This window comes from Alexandromys fortis, unplaced genomic scaffold (genome assembly GCF_014885135.2).
Source record: "Alexandromys fortis isolate MF-2015 unplaced genomic scaffold, M_Fortis_MF-2015_v1.1 scaffold_19, whole genome shotgun sequence".
NCBI classification, from domain to species: domain Eukaryota; kingdom Metazoa; phylum Chordata; class Mammalia; order Rodentia; family Cricetidae; genus Alexandromys; species Alexandromys fortis.
In genome coordinates this window covers 4,285,074-4,304,786 of record NW_026067890.1, presented here as the reverse complement: position 1 = coordinate 4,304,786, position 19,713 = coordinate 4,285,074, and the positions used below count along the sequence as shown (strand labels likewise).

Here is a 19,713-nt window from a genome sequence, read left to right as displayed (position 1 = left end):
TAAAGAAAGAAATGCCTATCAAGGTACAAAAAACATAAAGAACACCATATAGACTAAAAGAAAAAAATCTGCCTTCAACACATAATAATTAAAACACTAAACACACGCAACAAAGAAAGAATATTAAAAGTAGCAAGGGAAAACAACTATGTAACATATAAAAGCAGACCTATCAGAGTAACCTCTGACTTCTCATTAGAGATTCTAAAAGCCAGAAGGGTCTGGACACATGTAGACTCTGAAAGACCAGAGATGCCATACAAGACTAGTATAACCAACAAAACTTCAATCATACATAAGTACTCTTAAGGGCAGGCTGCATGCTCAGTGTTTTATGGTCAAAAGCAAACCAACTCAATGGCATTTTGGAGGTTCTTGTCTCATGATGTTTTTTCAGGACTTTATTTTTTTTAATCGCATATATACACATATGTGATAATATATATGTGTATGTTTTATCACATTATATCACATATATACACATATATCTATACATGTATGTTTGTATTTATATTACCTCACAGATATTTCATGTATATTTTATGGCTACTAGTTTAGTGTTTTTATGGGCTCTCTGTACAAATGAATGGCTCTCTGCATTTATATTTATTTCATGTTCCTTTTCTTCTTTTCTTGGGCTCTTTTACTTCTGTATTTTTTCTTTTATGATTTATTTGCTTTTTATATTGTATTTTATTTTATTATTTTATTTTGTTCTTGTCTCTTAGAAGCCTGCTTTTAATTGTCAGACAGAAAGTAGGTGGGATCAGATAGGGAAATAGTAGAGAGGAACTGGGAGCAGTAGAGGGAGGGAAAATCGTAATCAGGATGCATTATTTAAAAAAAATCTATTTTTGAAAAAAGAAAGAATGCATTGAAGGAATTTGAATAACTTTAATAACGTACATGGTTAAAATGATCACTTTGATTAGAGTTAAAGGAGTTTTATTTGACATCATTACTGTACTTGTTAATTTGTATTTTCAAATAACCTAATTTATGTTTTCTGTTTAGCAAATAGAGCTTACAAACATGGTAAAGCACATAATAGACATTAAATGAGAACTTAGGGAGAGACAACGGCATATTTATTGGTAGCTTCAATTCTGAACTTGCAATGCAAGTGAGTATGTGTTCAAGAACACAGGACCACAAACTCATCGGTTGTAGAGATGATGAGGGTCAAATCAACAATTGTGAAGTTTGAGATAAAGTCCCCTAGAGGACCAGCATGTGTCAACTGTAGCCTTTTAATTAAGATATTCCTTATCATTTCATTTGTATTTTAGTAAATAAAGCTTTCATGAAGATCAGAAAAGTGGAACAGCTACACTGGCCAGCCTTACAGATGAGGCACAATGACACACATCTTTAATCCCAGTAGCTACACTAGGTTGCCATAGAAATCAGGTGTAGTTGCATAGCTGTACACGCCCTTAATCCCAGAACTAGAGAGGATTATAAAACAAGAGGAGACAGCTCTCTGGCACAGTCTCATTCTGAGGTTTTCTGAAGGCAGAAGCACCATTTTTGAACTGAGGTTGAGATAAGAGCCAGTGACTGACTGCTTTGCTTTTCTGGTCTTCAGGTTGAACCCTAATACCTGTCTCTGAGTTTTTATTCATCATGCTACAACATTTAAAAAATTAAACATAAATAACAACTTAACCTAACCAGCTAATAATTACACTAATAGTACAAGAAATTATTTTGATTTTACAGGCTGTCCTGAGCCTTCTAGATGAGTTAAGATTGAATTTGTTTAAATAATTATATCCCTTTAGTTAAAGCACAAGAATGTATCAGGAGAACAATATTTTACACTAAGTAAAAATTAATCAAACACACTCACAAAAAATCCAAAATGACAGTGAAAAAGCAGGATGGACTCTTGGTCATGACTGTGTCATAGACTTTCTTGATAAGAAATTGAAAACCTGAATGATGAAGTTGATCTGTTTAATGTTTTAAAATAATGTAGATATTTATTTTCAAAATAGTATCCCAAAATGAGTTATGGATATAAGTATGACATCCCTTATTATATTCTAAAGAAACTTAGATAGGCTCTAAAATATTACTTAAGATATTCACAGAATTTTCAGTAATTTCTTCTAGCATTTATGGACTTGTTAGTGTTATTCTCCAGTTCTTGTCTGGTTGGTAGGTGATCCCAGTTTGTCCAATCTGTGCAAATGCAGGCACAACTTCCTCTCAATTAAGATAATGTGGATCAAAGCAAGTTTCTTGAAAACCACATGGGAGAATAGGCAACCTACGTGGTAAAAAAAAATCTGCAAATCTTATTATGGAATAAAAACAGAATGATTTAGAAAGAAAAGTCTTATGGCTAAGACACGAGAGCTATCCCCCGAGCCACGGAAGGGCTGTCAGATAAAATTGTGGTTGAAATTAGAATCCTGGGATTATGCATTCATCTACCAAGTATGCCGTGAGTCCTCCCCTTGCTACCAGACATTGTTTTTGGTGCTGAGAATGCAATAGTGAGCAAAAAGGACCATGTCCCACTTCACGTCCATCTTGCTGCGAGTAGCTAAACCAGAAAGCACACAGATAGATGGCCAAGAGCCTAGACATTTTCTGCAATTATGAGAACAGTGAAGGAAAGCACGATGGTATGATGGTCCACAGAAAGACTTTAGAAAGGTCAAGGAAACCAAACTATTCATCTGAAATGGAAATAAGAATCAAGAACCAGTCAAATATAAATATAAATCGGGGTGCTGATCATTACCAGACAGAACAAATGCCAAGTCACATTACCCCTCAGAGAGAGAACCCATGTGCTAGAGAACACAAAGAAAGACAATGACTTAGGAAGGAAATAGTTCTAGCGGGATTGTGATCACAAGACTGTGGTTAGTCGTTCAAACTAAATGCTTTGAGTCTTGGGTACCTGCACTTTCCCTGAACTTTCTTTGCCAGTTGTAATTCTCTGTAGAAATACAAGCATCCATAACTATTGGGTAGCCAGCATTTCACCATGCAGTCACTTCATGTGAACAGCTGTGAATACCCAACATGCGCCCAGCCAAGCCCTGACCAGCCCCAACAAATGATAGAGGGAGGATCACCTTGTTGTTATTTTTTATGAAAATCATTTATTTTTCATTTTACATACCAACCAAGGTGCCCTCTCCCTCCCTTCCTCCTGCTCCCTCTAACTTCCTCCCTACCCCCCCCCCATTCATTCCTCAGAAAGAGTAGGGCCTCTTATGGGGAGTCAACAAAATCTGGCATATCAAGTTGAGGCAGGACCAAGGCCCTTCCCCCAGTTTCTACACTGAGCAAAGTATCCCTCCATTGGGAATGGGCTCCAAAATGGCAGTTCATGCACTAGGGATAAATTTTGGTTTCATTGCCAGTGGTTCCCTCGGACTGCCTAAGCCACAGAACTGTTACCCACATTCAGAGGGTCTAGTTTAGTCCTATGCTTGTTTCCTAGCAGTCAGCTGAAAGTCAGTGAGCTTCCACTAGCTCAGGTCAACTGTCACTGTTTCCTCATCATGATCATGACCTCTTTGCTCATATAAATTCTCCTTTGTCTCTTCAACTGAACCACTGTAAACTAGGGTGAGGTTCAACAGGAAGCTATGTCCCAAATTATACAGAAATCAGTCATGTGGTGGGGTATCCAATCTAAAGCACATGATGTTAGCTTTGAGATTATGAGTCTTGTAAAACAAAGAATAGTCTGATGGTAAAAACGGAAAGATGTGCACTAAACTTCCTGCAGGATTAACATGTAGTGAGAAGCATTTTATTTTATTTTTTTTTTTATATTGGGGACTGGGAAAATAGCAACCTGGATTACATTTAGACAGGGCAATGTTGCTAGTGATAATTCAGAAGAGAAAGTACATGATACATTCGTGATGCTAAGGGAGTCTCTAGGCAGAATGCTGAAAGTGACAGTCGAGTGATTTTGTTCAAATATAAAAGGAAGTGCAAGACAGATAGAAGCCTAAGAAAGATGTATTTAACATGCAAAGCAAGACTTAAGCCAAACAAAGTGTTCGGAGACTGCTACATTAGAAAATAAAGCTATTGTTTAGAATGACTCTCTCACAGATAGAAGGTTCTCAAGCACATTTCAATGACTATCATACCAAGCCAGAGTGTAATACCAGACAGATTGCTAAGTTCTACAAGATTTAAACTGGTCCCTCCTAGAATCTCACAAGTAGACATTGGAGTTCTAAAATTCTCAGGAACTAGCACTATGAGAGAGAGGCATGCTCAGATGTGAAGAAATCCATTCCCCCAATGAATTATTGAAAAGACAAAAATTGTTCTTTGGTGATAACACTACAAGATTAGACTAAACGAGACATTTCAGAACAAAGAGTAGAATAGCTTTAGCTGTCTATAGGCAGGAACATACTGAAGATGCTACTAGGCTGCTGATAGAGCTTTTGTTGGCAATCTACAAGGACATAGTAGCCACCAAATTCTAGAAATAATAGCTTAGAGTATTAAACTTAAAGCAGAACAAAAAATGCAGAGCCACTACCAAACAGATCAGCAGACCCTAAATGAGAAAGAAACACCCACTATCCCAGAAGATACCTGACAAACAGAATTTCAGTTTCAATTTCCCCTGCTATGGACAGGGGACCATCATCTAGCTTGGACTATGTTTACAAATGACAATAATATCTAACAGGTTGTCTTGGGCATACTATTGTTTTAAATTGATGTGTTTGAGTGTTTTACCTGCCTTTATTTATGGATACTCATGTATGCCTCAAGCATACAGAGACCAGAGAGTTGTGTTGGATCCTTTAAAACTGAAATTACAGAGGATTTTAAGCCATCATGTAGGTATAGGCATCGACTCTGGGTCTTCTACAAGAGAAATGTGTTCTCTTTATTGCTGAACCATTATCTCCAGCCCCCAACATTTCATCTTATGTTGGGAACATGCCTTTCCAGTTCACTCAATTCTACATATGGGTAATAAAATCCAGTCATGTGTCTGTGAATTTGGACCTAGTGATCATGAAACCACGTGGTTAGATGGCATTTGGGAAAGCCTGGACAGGGTAGATACATTTTGCCTACCAGAGTCATGTGAATGATTGTCACTGGAGGACTAATCGCAAAGGTGACTGTGATCTGGATCCACATCTCACTGTGATGCAATTTTGCAGTTCTATCCAATAAGTGGGTGATGACTATAAAGTTGTAATGTGGTTAAGAGATTATGGTGGTACTGATAGCGAGCTTTGGATTGCTACTTCCGAAGACCTTTCAGCATTCACTCATCTTGGAAAGCAGTCACCTTATGAACGAGGCCAAACTAGCTTCTACGCTAATGGGTTAGAGTAAGGCATGAGAGGATATGAAGACAAGCAGACAGGCCCAACATCCTCAGCAATCATGATACACCATTTGAGACCCTAAGGTATTTAGCAAGAACATCTTGCCCTCCTCTGAGCATCTACTGATGGAGGCCCTGTGTGAGCCCCACAAGCACCATGTGAATCTGAAGAATGTACATATGAATATAGTCCAAATTTCCATTATGCATAGTTGCATGCAAATAGATGATTGCATTAAGACTAGGCAAATTTATATAACTTAGAATATTAGTTTCTCTTAAAAAAGTGTGTGTTGATATGGATATTAGTGTGGTAAAACACTGTTGATATATTACAAACCATCCATAAGTTATACTGAATATGTGAGTACCTGCCTAGTATCAACAGCTATAGTAAAAGCAAACTCCAATACAATACATGACCAGATAGTGCTGTAGAATCTGCATAGGTGACTAGAGACTTCCAAGCAAAAGTCCTTCTCCTTTCTCTCTGTACAGTAGTGCCGTAGGAGGCTGCTTGTCTGTTCTTCGCTGCTCAGCCCCAAAATAACCACACAGAAACTATATTAAATAAATCATGGTTTAGCCTATTAGCTCTAGTTTCTTATTGGCTAGCTATTACATCTTAATTTAACCTATTTCTATTAATCTGTGTATCTACAAAAGGAATAAGTTTCTAATATAGAAATGTATATATATTATATTATAAATAATAGGATGCATTAATTTAAAGATATAGCATAACTTTTTTTTACTAAAAAACCTCAAGTTTATTTAGCTATGTCTCAGTTGTCAAAGAACTAAGGAGCTGAGTTTGGTTCACATATTCCAATTAAAACATTGCATTAAAAATTAAGAGCAGAATATATATATATATATATATATATATATATATATATCATATTGGGAGATAAAGAAACAAGAGTATCTCTGGGCTTGCTGTTCAGCCTGACAAGCCAAATCTGTACACACCATATTCAGTGAGAGACTTTGCCCCAAACATTACTTGGAGAAGTGATGTGTGATGTCCTTCTGTATATGTGTTGTTTTTATTGTTTGATGAATAAATCTGTTTGGGCCAATGGCGTAGCAGAGCAAAGCCAGGCAGCAGGATAGCTGAACAGAGGGAAAGAGAGAGAGAAAGAGGGAAAAGTTAGAGAGATTCCATGTAGCTGATGAAGGAGAAGGACACTCCAGAACCTTACTGTTAGGTCACAGCTTCATGACAATACATAGATTAATAGAAATGGGTTAATTTAAGAGGTAAGGGCTAGCAAGGAGTATGCCTAAGCTATTGACCAAGCAGTATTATCATTAATATGGTTTCTGTGTAATTATTTAGGTCAGGGTAGCTGGGAAATGAAAGAGTAGTCTCCACCTACAGAGAAGTGATTGAGGCATCACACAGATGTTAATCTCTGGATGCCTCATTCATACATATGCACACACACAGGTGCACACACAAGCAAAAAACCAAGTTACGTTTTTTTCTGCCAGACTTACAAATACATGATTTTACATAGTCAGACCAGATTATTTTTATATATTTTCCTAATACAATGTGATTCCTATTCTGTTTTCTCAATAGTCCTCTGCATTTCGAAAGCGTCAATGATCTCATTCTTCAAATATCACCCATGCAGGCAGGAATTCCACCGATGTTTTCAGTTTCAGACAGGTATAGAAACAACACAAGAGATGAGAAATCTTAAATTGGCCTTTTCTCCTGTGATTGAGATCAATACTGAGAGCAGTCAATTGCTTTATGTGTTAACTACTTGTTCAAATGGTTGAGGGAAGAAACTCAATATGCTCGTGGCAAATAATCTATTTATTCATTTTTGTGAAGTATCTGTGAGAAGTTTACCAAACTCTTTGCTATGAGCTCAGCATTGTGATACGTTTTAAGTTTGTGTTTTACCCAAATAACTACAATCCATAAGATGTGACCACAAAGCAAGAGGAAACTTACTGCTATCTTCAGGTCCTAAATATTGGGAGGTAATATATTATGCAGTTGCCTTTGTATTTGGCCATCTGACATTTATTAAAATAAGTATACTGAACCAAGACTTTATTTAAAAAACTCTCAATTAGGTGTTTGATATGGAGGTATACATTTACAATAGATAATATGTATTTCTATGAGAAGATAGAATTACACAGACATTTGACATAAATAAAATGTTTTATTTGTTTCTTGTTCATATAATAGGAACCCAGGTCAAAGGGTATTTTATGTGATACCCACAGAGTTTTGTAGCGTTTTTCATAAACAAAGCAATTCTCAGTTTTTATTTATTTATTTATTTATTAAAGATTTCTGTCTCTTCCCCACCCCCGCCTCCCCTTTCCCTCCCCCTCCCCCAATCAAGTCCCCCTCCCTTGTCAGCCCAAAGATCAATCTCAATTTTATCATAATAATTTAGCTTTAATAAAGCCTCACAGGTTGGCTTCTTTTCCATCTTTCTGTTTTTTTTTAATTTAAACTTGCATTTATGGAGAAAATGATTTCACAATTTGGTTTTAAATATCACTTGTCACTCTTGTAAAACACAAATAACATCTCAAAGCAAGCCATCTACTTATTTTGGGACACTCATTCTTAGAAAGATTGATTTGGGGAAAGAAGAAGAGAGTTAATAAAAGCCGTCTTTGATGTTATTTAACACAAAAGCAAACACAGATCTTTTTTATATTTGGCATTAAAAATCTGATCATTTGCCTCCCTCAAGAAAGCATACCCAGCTTTTATACAGACGGCATGGTGAAGAATAATAATATTTCTGTTTACTGAGATATCAGCTGGCATTTCCCTGCAAGTCAATGGCCTATTGCTGCTACACCAAATTAGACCTCAATGTGGCATCTACAAATGTCAAGAGTATAAAAAATATAGTTTGGAAATCAAAAGCAGTCTCCAACACTTCCCCCCAAAAAATAAAACAAAAAAGGGGGGGCAACGTTGAGCTAAATGTATTTGCTGCAGGAATCATGGCAATATTCAGCTGTCAATCTAGGAAAACAAGGGAGCCGCACTGGCATAGCACGGGATAATGAAACTTCCAGCAGATGTTCAAGCAGGGCTCTAATTCTGACTGAACTCCCTTGGTGAGCATTTAATTTCTTTATCATATGCAGCCTCGGCAAATTGTACTTCATCAGAGATGTGTTGTGAAATATTAATATTTCATACGATAACAAAACTCCACAGACTAGCCTTTGTCATATTATGAGCATCCAAATTTCAAATGTCAAGATTCTGAATTATAATCAGTTTTAAACAGATTCTTGAATTGGCATAATAAATTATAATAAGTCTAATCCCAATCGGTCTGCTGTAATGTCACACACATGTATATTATATGTGATATTTTAATACCTGTCTTTAGAAAAGGTTGTGTGGAGGGAAATGAGAGTTCAAATGTTGTGCACAACATTTCATCCATAATAAGACACAGGTACTCATATATGATGTAATTATATATTCACCATAGGTTTCATTGGTAATTAAGGATGAAGTAAGAAACAAGCTGTAGTTTTCTAGGAGGTAGACTGAGTGCTCTATAAACTTATATATAGAAGAGTATCTCTTTTTAGGACATGCCATTACTCAGGTACAAGGTGGCACTGTGATTTTTTTTGTCATTACAATTTTTACAGATAAGCTTAAAAGCAGTTCTGGCATACTAGTTTTATACCACTATCAAAATAAGCAAGTGGAGTTGTCACAATGTTTTCAGTGCCAGATTTTATTTATATTTGTTCATATCTTCTCAACTTACAGCACAGACTTCTGAATGGATAGATTGTATTTGAATGGGAGGTTAAGAAGGAAGTTAGTTTCTAAATTTGCCTCTTCTGGTGAGTCCTATAAAGGACACAGCTTCTGTGTTCCTGAGTGACCCAGGGTAACATAACAATGCATGTCACCAATAGAGCAAAGATGATTCTGTTGACTCAGAATTCAATTTGACAAACCAGCAGCAAATCCAAACCATCTCCCCACCTGCACCAAAATTCTTCACTTGTAACCTGATTAAATACCTATTCCTGTTTGTGTGTATATTAAATAGCATAATGAATACATCATTAAAGGCTCTGGAGATTTTTGATACCAACAGGTTAAACATTTGATTACAGCTTCCAGAATTCTTAAAATATGAAGAGAAACAAGGACAAATATGCTATTAATATTCTACAAAACTAAACACAACTCATCCATAATAATTTAAATCCATCCAGACTATCCAGTTCGAATTACTATTTTATCAAAAATCTTTATCCAAATTGAATTGAATGGTTGAGTTTCACATATACCTTTTCTACCTCACCACAATCCTTAAGAAATATTTTTCCTTGCTCTGATTTTTCTAACTCCTAAGGTTTTTTTTTCCTGGATTTCCTGCACCACCTTTACCCAACCTCTTATAAAACTGTCAGACTAAGAAAGCCAAAATACCTTACTAATAATGTCCGCTATTGATCCCAGTAAGAGAAGAAAGAAGGAAGAATGAGTTTTAATGGTGCGTGGTAGTTCTCTGTTATTTTCTTGCCCCAGGATAAGGAAGATTTAAATAATGATACTCTATTTAGTCACTAGATCCACCCATTCTAACACATTAATTGTTACTAACTACAACTTAGTTCTAACCACATTGATGTGGCTTGTCGGTTCAAAACTTTTCAATAAATGGCCCATGAAATGCTTCTTTTCATTCTGTAAATTAGACTTCTAATTCACTACCATGTAAGGATGCTGTCTGTCTCCATCCCATTAATCATCTGACCTTAGTAGTGTGCATTTCCATGTTTTAAATGCTTAAAGTTATCTTACATTTATTCGTTTGCTAATTTGTATGTGCTTATTTGTGTGTGTGTATGTGGTGTGTGTGTGTGTGTGTGTGTGTGTGTCTGTATGTATTCTTAAGAGAATGCATCCTTTTGCCATATGACTCATGTGGCTACCAGGGTAAATATTTTAGGAATCAGTATCCCCCTTTTATCATCTCAGTTATAAGAATGAAACTCAAGTTACCACCCTTGACACTAAGGGTCTTTCCCTGTTGAACCATTTCACTGACTCTCCTTTTTGCCCTAAAGATTTGATCTCAAATTTAATCATTTCCTCAATATGTAGAACTCCTGTTAAAAGCATAAAACCATAATGTCACATGGAATTAATTTCGTGGGGGTGTGTTTTTATTATGAAATTCATGAGAAATCGTATTACCACCCTCAACAAATTTCAGTGAGAAAGTCTGTAAGACATGTCGTTAATAATAGGATGTTATGCAAACTAAATCCATTGTTTTCCTAACTTTGAATTGAAACATATGTTCACATTTACACAGTCCTCAAATCACAAAACAATAATGTCAAAACAAAGAATTAAAAATAGAAATCCTCATATTATCAGGCAGTATCCCCCCATGGGATATATATCCAAATAAAATCAGTATGTAAAAAATATGTATTTCCATGTTAACCGTTGCACTATTCACAATAGCACAAAATCAGAAACTTCCTTAACATTCATTAAGTGATGCACGGATAGAGAAAATATAGCACAGATACACAATGGAGTACTTTTCAGCAGAACAAAGAAATCTTGAGTTTGCAGCAATATGGAGGTACATCAGAATCATCATGTTAACTGAAATAGCCAGTCAGGAGGATGACTTGTGCCACATGAGTTCACTCACATATGGAAGTTTAAAAGAGGAAGTTAAGAGTCAAATGGTATTAACTAAAGGCTGGGTGGGGCATTGGGAAGAGAGAGGAGAGGGGAAAGGTGGATCACTTGGGTTCAAGTTACTTAGAAAACAGTTCTAGTGTGCTATAACACAAAATCATGACTATAAATTCAGAAACATATTCTGCATTTCAAAGAGGTAGATCAAAGGAGCTTGAAAGCTTTTTGGATAAGAAAATTAAAAAAAATATTTGAGACAGGAATGTTTAATGTGATGAAAACCCTACATCATACACACAAATAACAGAACATCATATGACATCCTTCTAATATAAGCAATTAAAATAATTCAATTCAATTAAAACAGGAATTATTGAATGTTAAATCACTACTATACTAGTCTGTTTATTTGTGTATAGGTTTCTGAGGCAGCCCTCAAGTAGCTCAGGCTGACCTTGAAATGTAGCAAACAATGGCCTTGAATTTTGATCTTCCTACCTCTATTTCCTGAGTGCTGGGATGGTAGGCATGCTCCACCATACCTGTTTTATGTAGTGTTGGGGTTTGAACTTAGATCTTTGCATTGCTAGGCAAGCACTTTACCAACTGAGCTACATCACCAGGCAAACTATATTTTTGATGGTTCTTAGACAATACAAAGTTAAAATATATTCCAAGCCCTCTATTTGTGGGGCAGACAAAATAAAAAAAAATTAAACTGCAATGTTCAATGTTTTCAACTATTTGATAATTATCATCTCAAACTTTAAAAACGTTCTATCTTATATTTACCTTTGAACTAAAATGCATGCTAGACATTTGCATGTAGCTTCAAACATATTTTCTTACCTTATCAAGAGAAAACGTTTTGGTCAAAGCAAAACCCCATCCAGCTTCAAAGGCCCTTCGAATCATTGGTGTGCTAGTGGCTGGCGTGGCACTGGCAAGACCAAAGGGATTGGGAAACTTCAGCCCAGCCATTTCCACACTGATGTCCACTAGGTCGACAGGAGTGTAAAACAGCGGCAGTTCAGGCTGGGCAGATACCAAGGATCCATATTGTGCCTGCAAGAAACAAGCCAGCAAATAACTGCTTTTGTATCATACCTGAAATGCCATATAATTTTTTCCCAAGTATCTTTTTTTACCATAGCATTCAAATGAACACAATTGGTCCATCTCCCTGTCGAAAACTGCCCCAAGTCAGATTTCAGTACCTCAACATTATACAAAATTATCATATATTTTCCAAGTTAAAAGTTGCCATAGATGTAGTGAACAGAAGGAAAATCAATTAAACAAACAAACAAACAAAAAAACCCTCTATTTCCAACATACTGTGACTCAAACACAAGAGGGGATCATTTTCTAATTTACTCTTCTGGTTCCATTAGCCCAGCTTCATTGGCCATTAATTTATGAAAACATCTTAGCGCTGAGATATGGGCCATGGCAAGTGAGGAGGTCTAAAGTCATTTCCCAGCAATCTCACTGCTCTGGATGTGGCTTCAGGATGGCCCCTTAGCATGCCCAGCCTCTTCTCCTCTATAATTCTCAGTACATCATTGGGACTTCTGGCTGTCTCATTTCCTACCTCAGAGGGATATTGGGAAATGCAGAAAGTAGGCCGCAGGGAGATTTCTAATTGCAACAGAAATTACACACTTGAGGACTGAAGGAGTTTGTTTTTTCAGAAACATAACCAGAAACAGATACCAGTTTACATGAAAATCTTCGGTTGGTACTTAGAAATGCACATTGCTGTGTTCAGTGACCACTGTAAACAAGATGTTAATATGTTTTAATAAAAATACTTAGGCACCTGGCTCACTTAAGGATAGAACATGCTTGTCGAATGTCTCTGTCCTCTTTTCTTCCCCTATCTCTTTTCCTTCCTTATTCTCACCCTCTTCTGTCCCCCTCTCAGCCCTTCTTCCTGCTTTCTGTTTATCTATGAAAGACAAATACTTGAAAAATACAAAAATGGATGAATATTCTCAGGCAAAGTAGTTAGTAAATGGACAGGGCTACTTAATTCATAAGTAGAGTTCTGTTCTCTTGTGAATCATCACTCCAAAGAAAAGGTATTTGAGCAGAACCTTAATTTTATAGGCATGTGTCTTGTGTAGATAAAGATTACCATGACTTGCATAGAAATCATTTTTCCGTCCTCCACCACTTATAAAGCAGAGAAAAGCTCACTTAATATGCAAAAAGGCATCAAACTTGCCCGTTGAAAGGCTATTGTGTTTCTGGTTTTGAAAAAAAAAAGAGTCTGGTGGCATTTAGGCTGTAGCTATAGATACTCTTCATTCTCCACCAGGGATTATCTGGCTTTCATGGATCTTTTTCTCCCTGCATCCATCTACCTATTCCTCCCTCTCTGATCAAATTTAAATTCTTTACACCTAATCTCCTCCCTCTTCTGAGCCACAATTTTGGGTGGTCTCATTGTGCTTGACTCTTGTTTTCTACATGAAATCAAAATACTATTTAAGTATAAACCAAGATGATGTGGGATGTCCTTCTGTATATGTATTGTATTATTGGCTGGTGAATAAAGCTGCTTCGGCCTAAGGCAGGGCAGAATAAAGCCAGGCAGGAAATCCAGAGATATAGGGAGACAGTAGCCAGAGTCAGAGAGACGCCATGGAGCTGCCGAAGGAAACAGATGCCCCAGAAAATTTACCGGTAAGCCACAACCTCGTGGAGATTATACATTAAGAGAAATGTGTTAATTTAAGATGTAAGAGTTAGTTAATAAGAAACCTGAGCTAATAGGCCAAACAGTGTTGTAGCTAATATAGTTTTTGTGTGATTATTCAGATCTGAGTGGCTGGGAAATGAATGAGCAGTCTCCTATCTACACCAAGACAAGAATGTAAACATGTGCCTTAGGGAAAATTGGAGGTGTGTGTGTGTGTGTGTGTGTGTGTGTGTGTGTCCATGTGGACAGGTATCATACAGATGGATATGGAAGAAAATCACCCTTGTTATTGATAGTATTTTAATTCTGACGATAGTTTGAGAAGAATCAAATTATGTTTTAGGCTAGATAAAAAGAAAAGTTTGAACATAAGGTAAGTAATTACTCCTGTAATTTTTCCTATATGCACATTCAGAGGCAAAACACTGGGCACTGTTGTGAATGATGTGCACAGCAAGAGTGCAGATGGTGCTGTATATTTCTAACCTGAAATGAATACACTGTTCTGCTTGCTGTAGCTGGGCACTGAAATATCCAATCTTGTCAATACTGCAGATAAATTTTGGCTTGTTTTTGACTATAGTTATTACAGCATAAAGCAACATCCCCAAATGGCATTATGTATTTGTCTCTGTATGTGTATGTTTGCACATACATATATGTGTGTATACATGCAATATGATATATTGCATGTATAGTTCAGCTTGCATTACTTAATATATGTAGTTTTTTTTAAATAAGGCCCGGTTCGAAAATAAGAAGGTTACTGTTTTAGAATTTATAAATAAAATGTTGTGTACAAATTTTGTAGGGTTTCCTTTAAGATTAATAAAGAGAAAACTAAATGTACTGAACAAGTTAAGTGTAAATATACACTTACTGACAAAGCTTTTTCAAATGAGAGGGTCATAGGTTATATATCTTAACTACAGATGTGAGTGTGTGTGTGCTTGCATGCGTGCACAGACAAGACTATGTTTGCTTTGTCTTTGTCCACCTCTGCCTTAAGCTGTACTTCTTATTCTACATTATAGAAAAGCCTTCTTCGCCTGTACCTGACTCTGTGGCCTGAATCTCAAGTTTCAGCTCTCACTGAAAGACCAGTGCCTTCTAAATCCCAGGCTTGGCCCCCATGCTGAGATTTCCAAGAGTTTTCACCACCTTTGGCTGCTGATGTGGTGGATGCCCTTAAATCACACAGCTTTAAATTGGACCTTATTGCATTCTTCTCTAAAACACATGTTACCCAGATTTTCAATTTCAGACAATACTGTTTTTCCAGTCACCTGATAGTGTTAGCAAATAACAGATATGATAGAGATGTTGAACAGTAAAGACTATTAGTTCCCTGCAATCTTCACAGTGGAAAGTTATTCTATGTCAGAACCAGAAATGACACAGAATCAACTAGTGCACTGGCTGACTGAGTGGGTGTCTACTGTGTATTAACTAGGAAAATTAGTAAGATCATGCTTTACATAAATGAAGAGAATGTATGTTTCTAGCAGGATGAGATTTCTGAGTATCCCTCCATCACTAATTTTTCACATCAGTATGTAATTTTATTTGATAATTTTATTTTTAAATTCTTTCTACTCTTATTTTTTATATCTTTATATTTTTCATTGATGATAGTCACTACATTTCATATCATCACATGAAACAAACAGATTTCAATACCACAATTATTTAAATTTTATTTCCATTCTAGCTTGACAACTTTTTATGGGCTTCAAAGTGCTTTGATTTATGAATGTGGAATGACAAGATGATGTGGGAGTGATTTCTTATTAATAAAGAAACTGCCTTGGCCCATTTTATTGGATAGAAAATTAGGTAGGCGGAGTATACAGAAGAGAATGCTGGGAAAAAGAAGCTGAGTAGGAGTCGCCATGATGCTCCCACTCCAGACAGACGCAGGTTAAGATCCTCTCTGGTAAGCCAGCTCATGGGCTACACAGAATATTAGAAATGGGTTAGAACAATATGTAAGAGCTAGCCAATAAGAAACTGGACCTAGCCGGGCCAGGCAGTGTTTGAAAGAATACAGTTTCCGTGTAATTATTTCTGGGTATAAACTAGCCATGCGGGCGGCCGGGTGCCGGGGACGCAGCCCTGCCGCTCCTATTTCAACAGATGGCGCCCAGACGTGATGGGCTAAATCCACTTAAAAACCTGAGAGGGCTTAAAAAGGAGAGAGAGAGAATTTAAAACAGCTTTTTGCTGTTTCTGGGTTGCGTGCCGCAAAGAAATTGTCCTGACTCGGCAGCAGGAAAAAACTGGCTGTTTTAAAATGCCGGCTTTCTGGGCTGTGCCGCCATTGTGATCTCTGTCTGGCTCCGGCGGGAGACAGAGCTTATGAATGGAGCATTTGGATTAAAGTGCTACGATTTGTTTGATGGCAACTAGACTGCTGTGTGCCTAAAAGGGGGACATTGTGTGCCGCAGCTCAGAGGCACAAGCAGCTCCGCCATGCTAATGGTGCAATGTGCAAGGATCAGAGGCACGAGCGGCTCCGCCATGTTGGACTGGGCGGGGCCAGCATACAGTACCTGTTTTTGACCTAGGAATGTCACAGCTTAGATTCTTAAGCGCTTAGTGATTTAAAGGCGCAAAACAAAGTGCTCCTGGATAGTAAAAAAGTTACAGATTCACAATAAAACAGATTCAGACACTGTTGGATAAATGTACGTAGGCTTGGGAAAGAGAAGAAAAAGAATATAAAGAATAAAGTTAATGTCTTAAAAAGAAAAAGGGTAAAGTCTTTAAAGAGACAGAGTACAGAAGTACAGATAGTTATAGATTAAGAGAAATAAAGAAAAATAAGCCACGTAAAAATGGAAAATTCACAGAGAGTCTGGATTATGTACATTGTGTTTTCTTTAAAATTTTTGACTGTGAAGGAGCTAAGTACAGAGAGACATTTCATTATATGGGCTGCCAAGCTAAACCAAAATGGATTTCATGAGGGTATTATGATTTCAGAATTTGGGTCTAAGGATATGATGCTTTGGAGAGGGTCTTCTTTTGTTTTTGCAGAGGATGAGACCCTGTGGATTGCATCTATTCCGATTTGGTATGATAGACCACGCCCTCCTGAAAGGTTGCTGTGAACACCCTCAAAAAATTGCTTCGCTCAATTGCCAACTGAGATGAAACTAGCACACAGGTTATATCATGAACAACCTAATTAACGACGCCCCTATTCAGCAGGAAGCAGTTTGGAGAGAAAAAACTACGCCCATGTTCCCAAATATTGTTTATAAATGTTCTTTTACATTTAAAGGGGGATATGATATAGATATGAATAATTTGCATTGGTATGGATTTTAAGGTCAATTTTGTTATATGTATATGTATTTTTGATCTTGATTAAGGTATTGTGATTGTGTAGTTCATTTAAAAATGTAATGTATAATTAGGAAATATAGGTTGTTAATGGATAATCATCGCTAATAGTTAAGCTTGTAGTCATGTTAATTAGATTTTCTAGATATATAGAGATATATTTCAGTTAGATAGGCATTCTTCATATCTTTCAAAGACTGCAGAATATGGCATTTAAAATATTTTAATAACTTAGGACTTTTCATGACAAGGAGACACGTCTGCTCCTGGCAGCACCAGCTACTTCAAGAGGAAGATGGGCATCGAAGAGGATCCTTATGGAGTTGGATAGTCATTTGGGCAAGAAACTGCTCTTGCCTGGACTGTTGCATAAACTGGACACAGAGAACCCTCAGAGAGAGGACTGCTGAACTTGCCTAAAGGTGAGATGGTCTTTCGGGGTTCCTGATTCATGAAAGAGTCTGCGAGACATTCTGCAGGACACAGCAGAAAATGACTGAACTGTCTTTGAAATTTCCTGCTTCATGGAAATGTATCTGGATACCATGGGCCTGTAGGCCGAAGATGGATGCCCCAACGGTACCAAAGAACTTTGGGTGACTGTCCAGGCAGCGAGATGTCTCTGTCATTTCTAGAGTTTTCTTATTTCTTGTTTACTTAGGTAATATTATATCCTTCTGGAGTCTTTGATGGAGTTGAAGAATGAATAGTTATAGTTTTCCTTAGTTATGGTAAGAGATAAAATAGATATAAATATTGTAACTGTAATTCTTACTTGATAACTGTTTTGTTATATGTAATTTTACTATGCTAAAGTTAAAGCCTTTCTTTTTTGTTTAAACGGAAAAAGGGGAAATGATGTGGGAATGATTTCTTACTAATAAAGAAACTGCCTTGGCCCATTTTATTGGATAGAAAATTAGGTAGGCGGAGTATACAGAAGAGAATTCTGGGAGAAAGAAGGTTAGAGGGTGAGTCGCCATGATGCTCCCACTCCAGACAGACGCAGGTTAAGATCCTCTCTGGTAAGCCAGCTCATGGGCTACACAGAATATTAGAAATGGGTTAGAACAATATGTAAGAGCTAGCCAATAAGAAACTGGACCTAGCCGGGCCAGGCAGTGTTTGAAAGAATACAGTTTCCATGTAATTATTTCGGGCATAAGCTAGCCATGCGGGCGGCCGGGTGCCGGGGACGCAGCCCTGCCGCTCTTATTTCAACAACAAGAGGTTTGTTAACCTATCCATCTTCAAAATTGGAGTTAAGTCTGAAATATCATCAACAAAGGCACCGCTGTTTAATATCTCCCTATGCTGTCTCCAGTAGTTAGGAAATTTCTGATTCTACATTTAATTTGCCTTAGATTCATTTGTTTTATTTTATGTGGATGAATGTCTTGCCTACCTGTATGTCTCTGCACCACTGTGTGTCTGGTGCCTGAGTAAGTAAGGAGAAAGGTTAAATCCCCTGGAATTGGAGTTATGGGTGGTTGTGAGACCCCCGGTGGGTTCTGGGAACCAAACCTATGTCTTCTGCAAGAGCAACATGTGCTCTTAATGGCTGAGTCAACTCTCCAGCCCCTTTATCTATTCTTTAGTTCACGAATTTAGTGAACTAATTCTTTAGTGCACTAAGGATTGGTATTTATGTGGTATAAACTACATATCCAATCTCACTATACTACATGTGTTTATAAGTTTCCAAATTCAATTATTTAAGCAACGCTCCTTTTCCTATTACATATTCTTTGGAAAATTCATTGTATAGGTGTATTTATAAGATCTATATGCTGTCTGATTTATTGATGTGATAATTAATTGGCTAATTTTGACAGCATACTGAAAACAATCTTTGAAAATAAGCAACAACTGCCTAAAACTCATCTAGTGAAGGTCACGTCAGGAACCCTGATGACTAATCTGGAACACAGGTTGTGCTGATTGAGGCTGTCAGCTGGGATGTCCCTAAAAGTTAACAACATGCAGAACCAGGATGATCAGAGACAGTTGTCTTAAACATTTTATTATGCAGAGAAAAATCTATGGCAAATGTTCTCAGAAATAAAGGGTTTTTTAATAAATCGTTCAACCTCAACTTCTTTGCATGTTCAGCGCATACAACAGAAGAAATGAAAATAAACCAAAACAAAAGGCCTAAGTCATATAGGACCGAGGTTAGGGTAGCAAAAGCATAGACTGAAGAACTCTAAGAAGGCCAGAACCCACAGTGGAGAAAGGAATGCACATGGTTCTTGCAGGAGACATTGCTAAATCTAAGAGTCACTGAAACTTCGATTTTCCCCCTGAGAATTTACTTTTGAGAAATTAGGCAAGCAATTTAGTCAAGTTACATATAACTTCTCAAGTTTGACTAGATGGCATGGATTAGAAGAGGTCCTAAATGTATATAGGTTATAATTAATATTTCTCATTTCATTTCCATCTGCAAAGTTCTGCAATAACATGAATTCTGTGTTGCCTTCAGTGTTCTCTATGTGGACATCCATTTTTATATAATACTTTTAGGATAACAAAGTAAGTTCTTTCTGTACCTAATTTCTAAATTATAAAATTATTTTCTGTTTGTACTGAAATGTCCATATTTTGCCTGTCATTTAG

General features: G+C 36.9%; 1 protein-coding gene across 1 annotated transcript in view; it reads right to left on the bottom strand.

The window, feature by feature from the left end:
* Positions 1–19,713, bottom strand: part of Dpyd (dihydropyrimidine dehydrogenase) — a 752,991-nt gene that overhangs the window by 357,785 nt on the left and 375,493 nt on the right. The window contains exon 13 of the mRNA XM_050160025.1: positions 11,889–12,104. Within this exon, the coding sequence (XP_050015982.1) occupies positions 11,889–12,104 (216 nt within the window). The remainder of the gene's footprint in view (positions 1–11,888; positions 12,105–19,713) is intronic.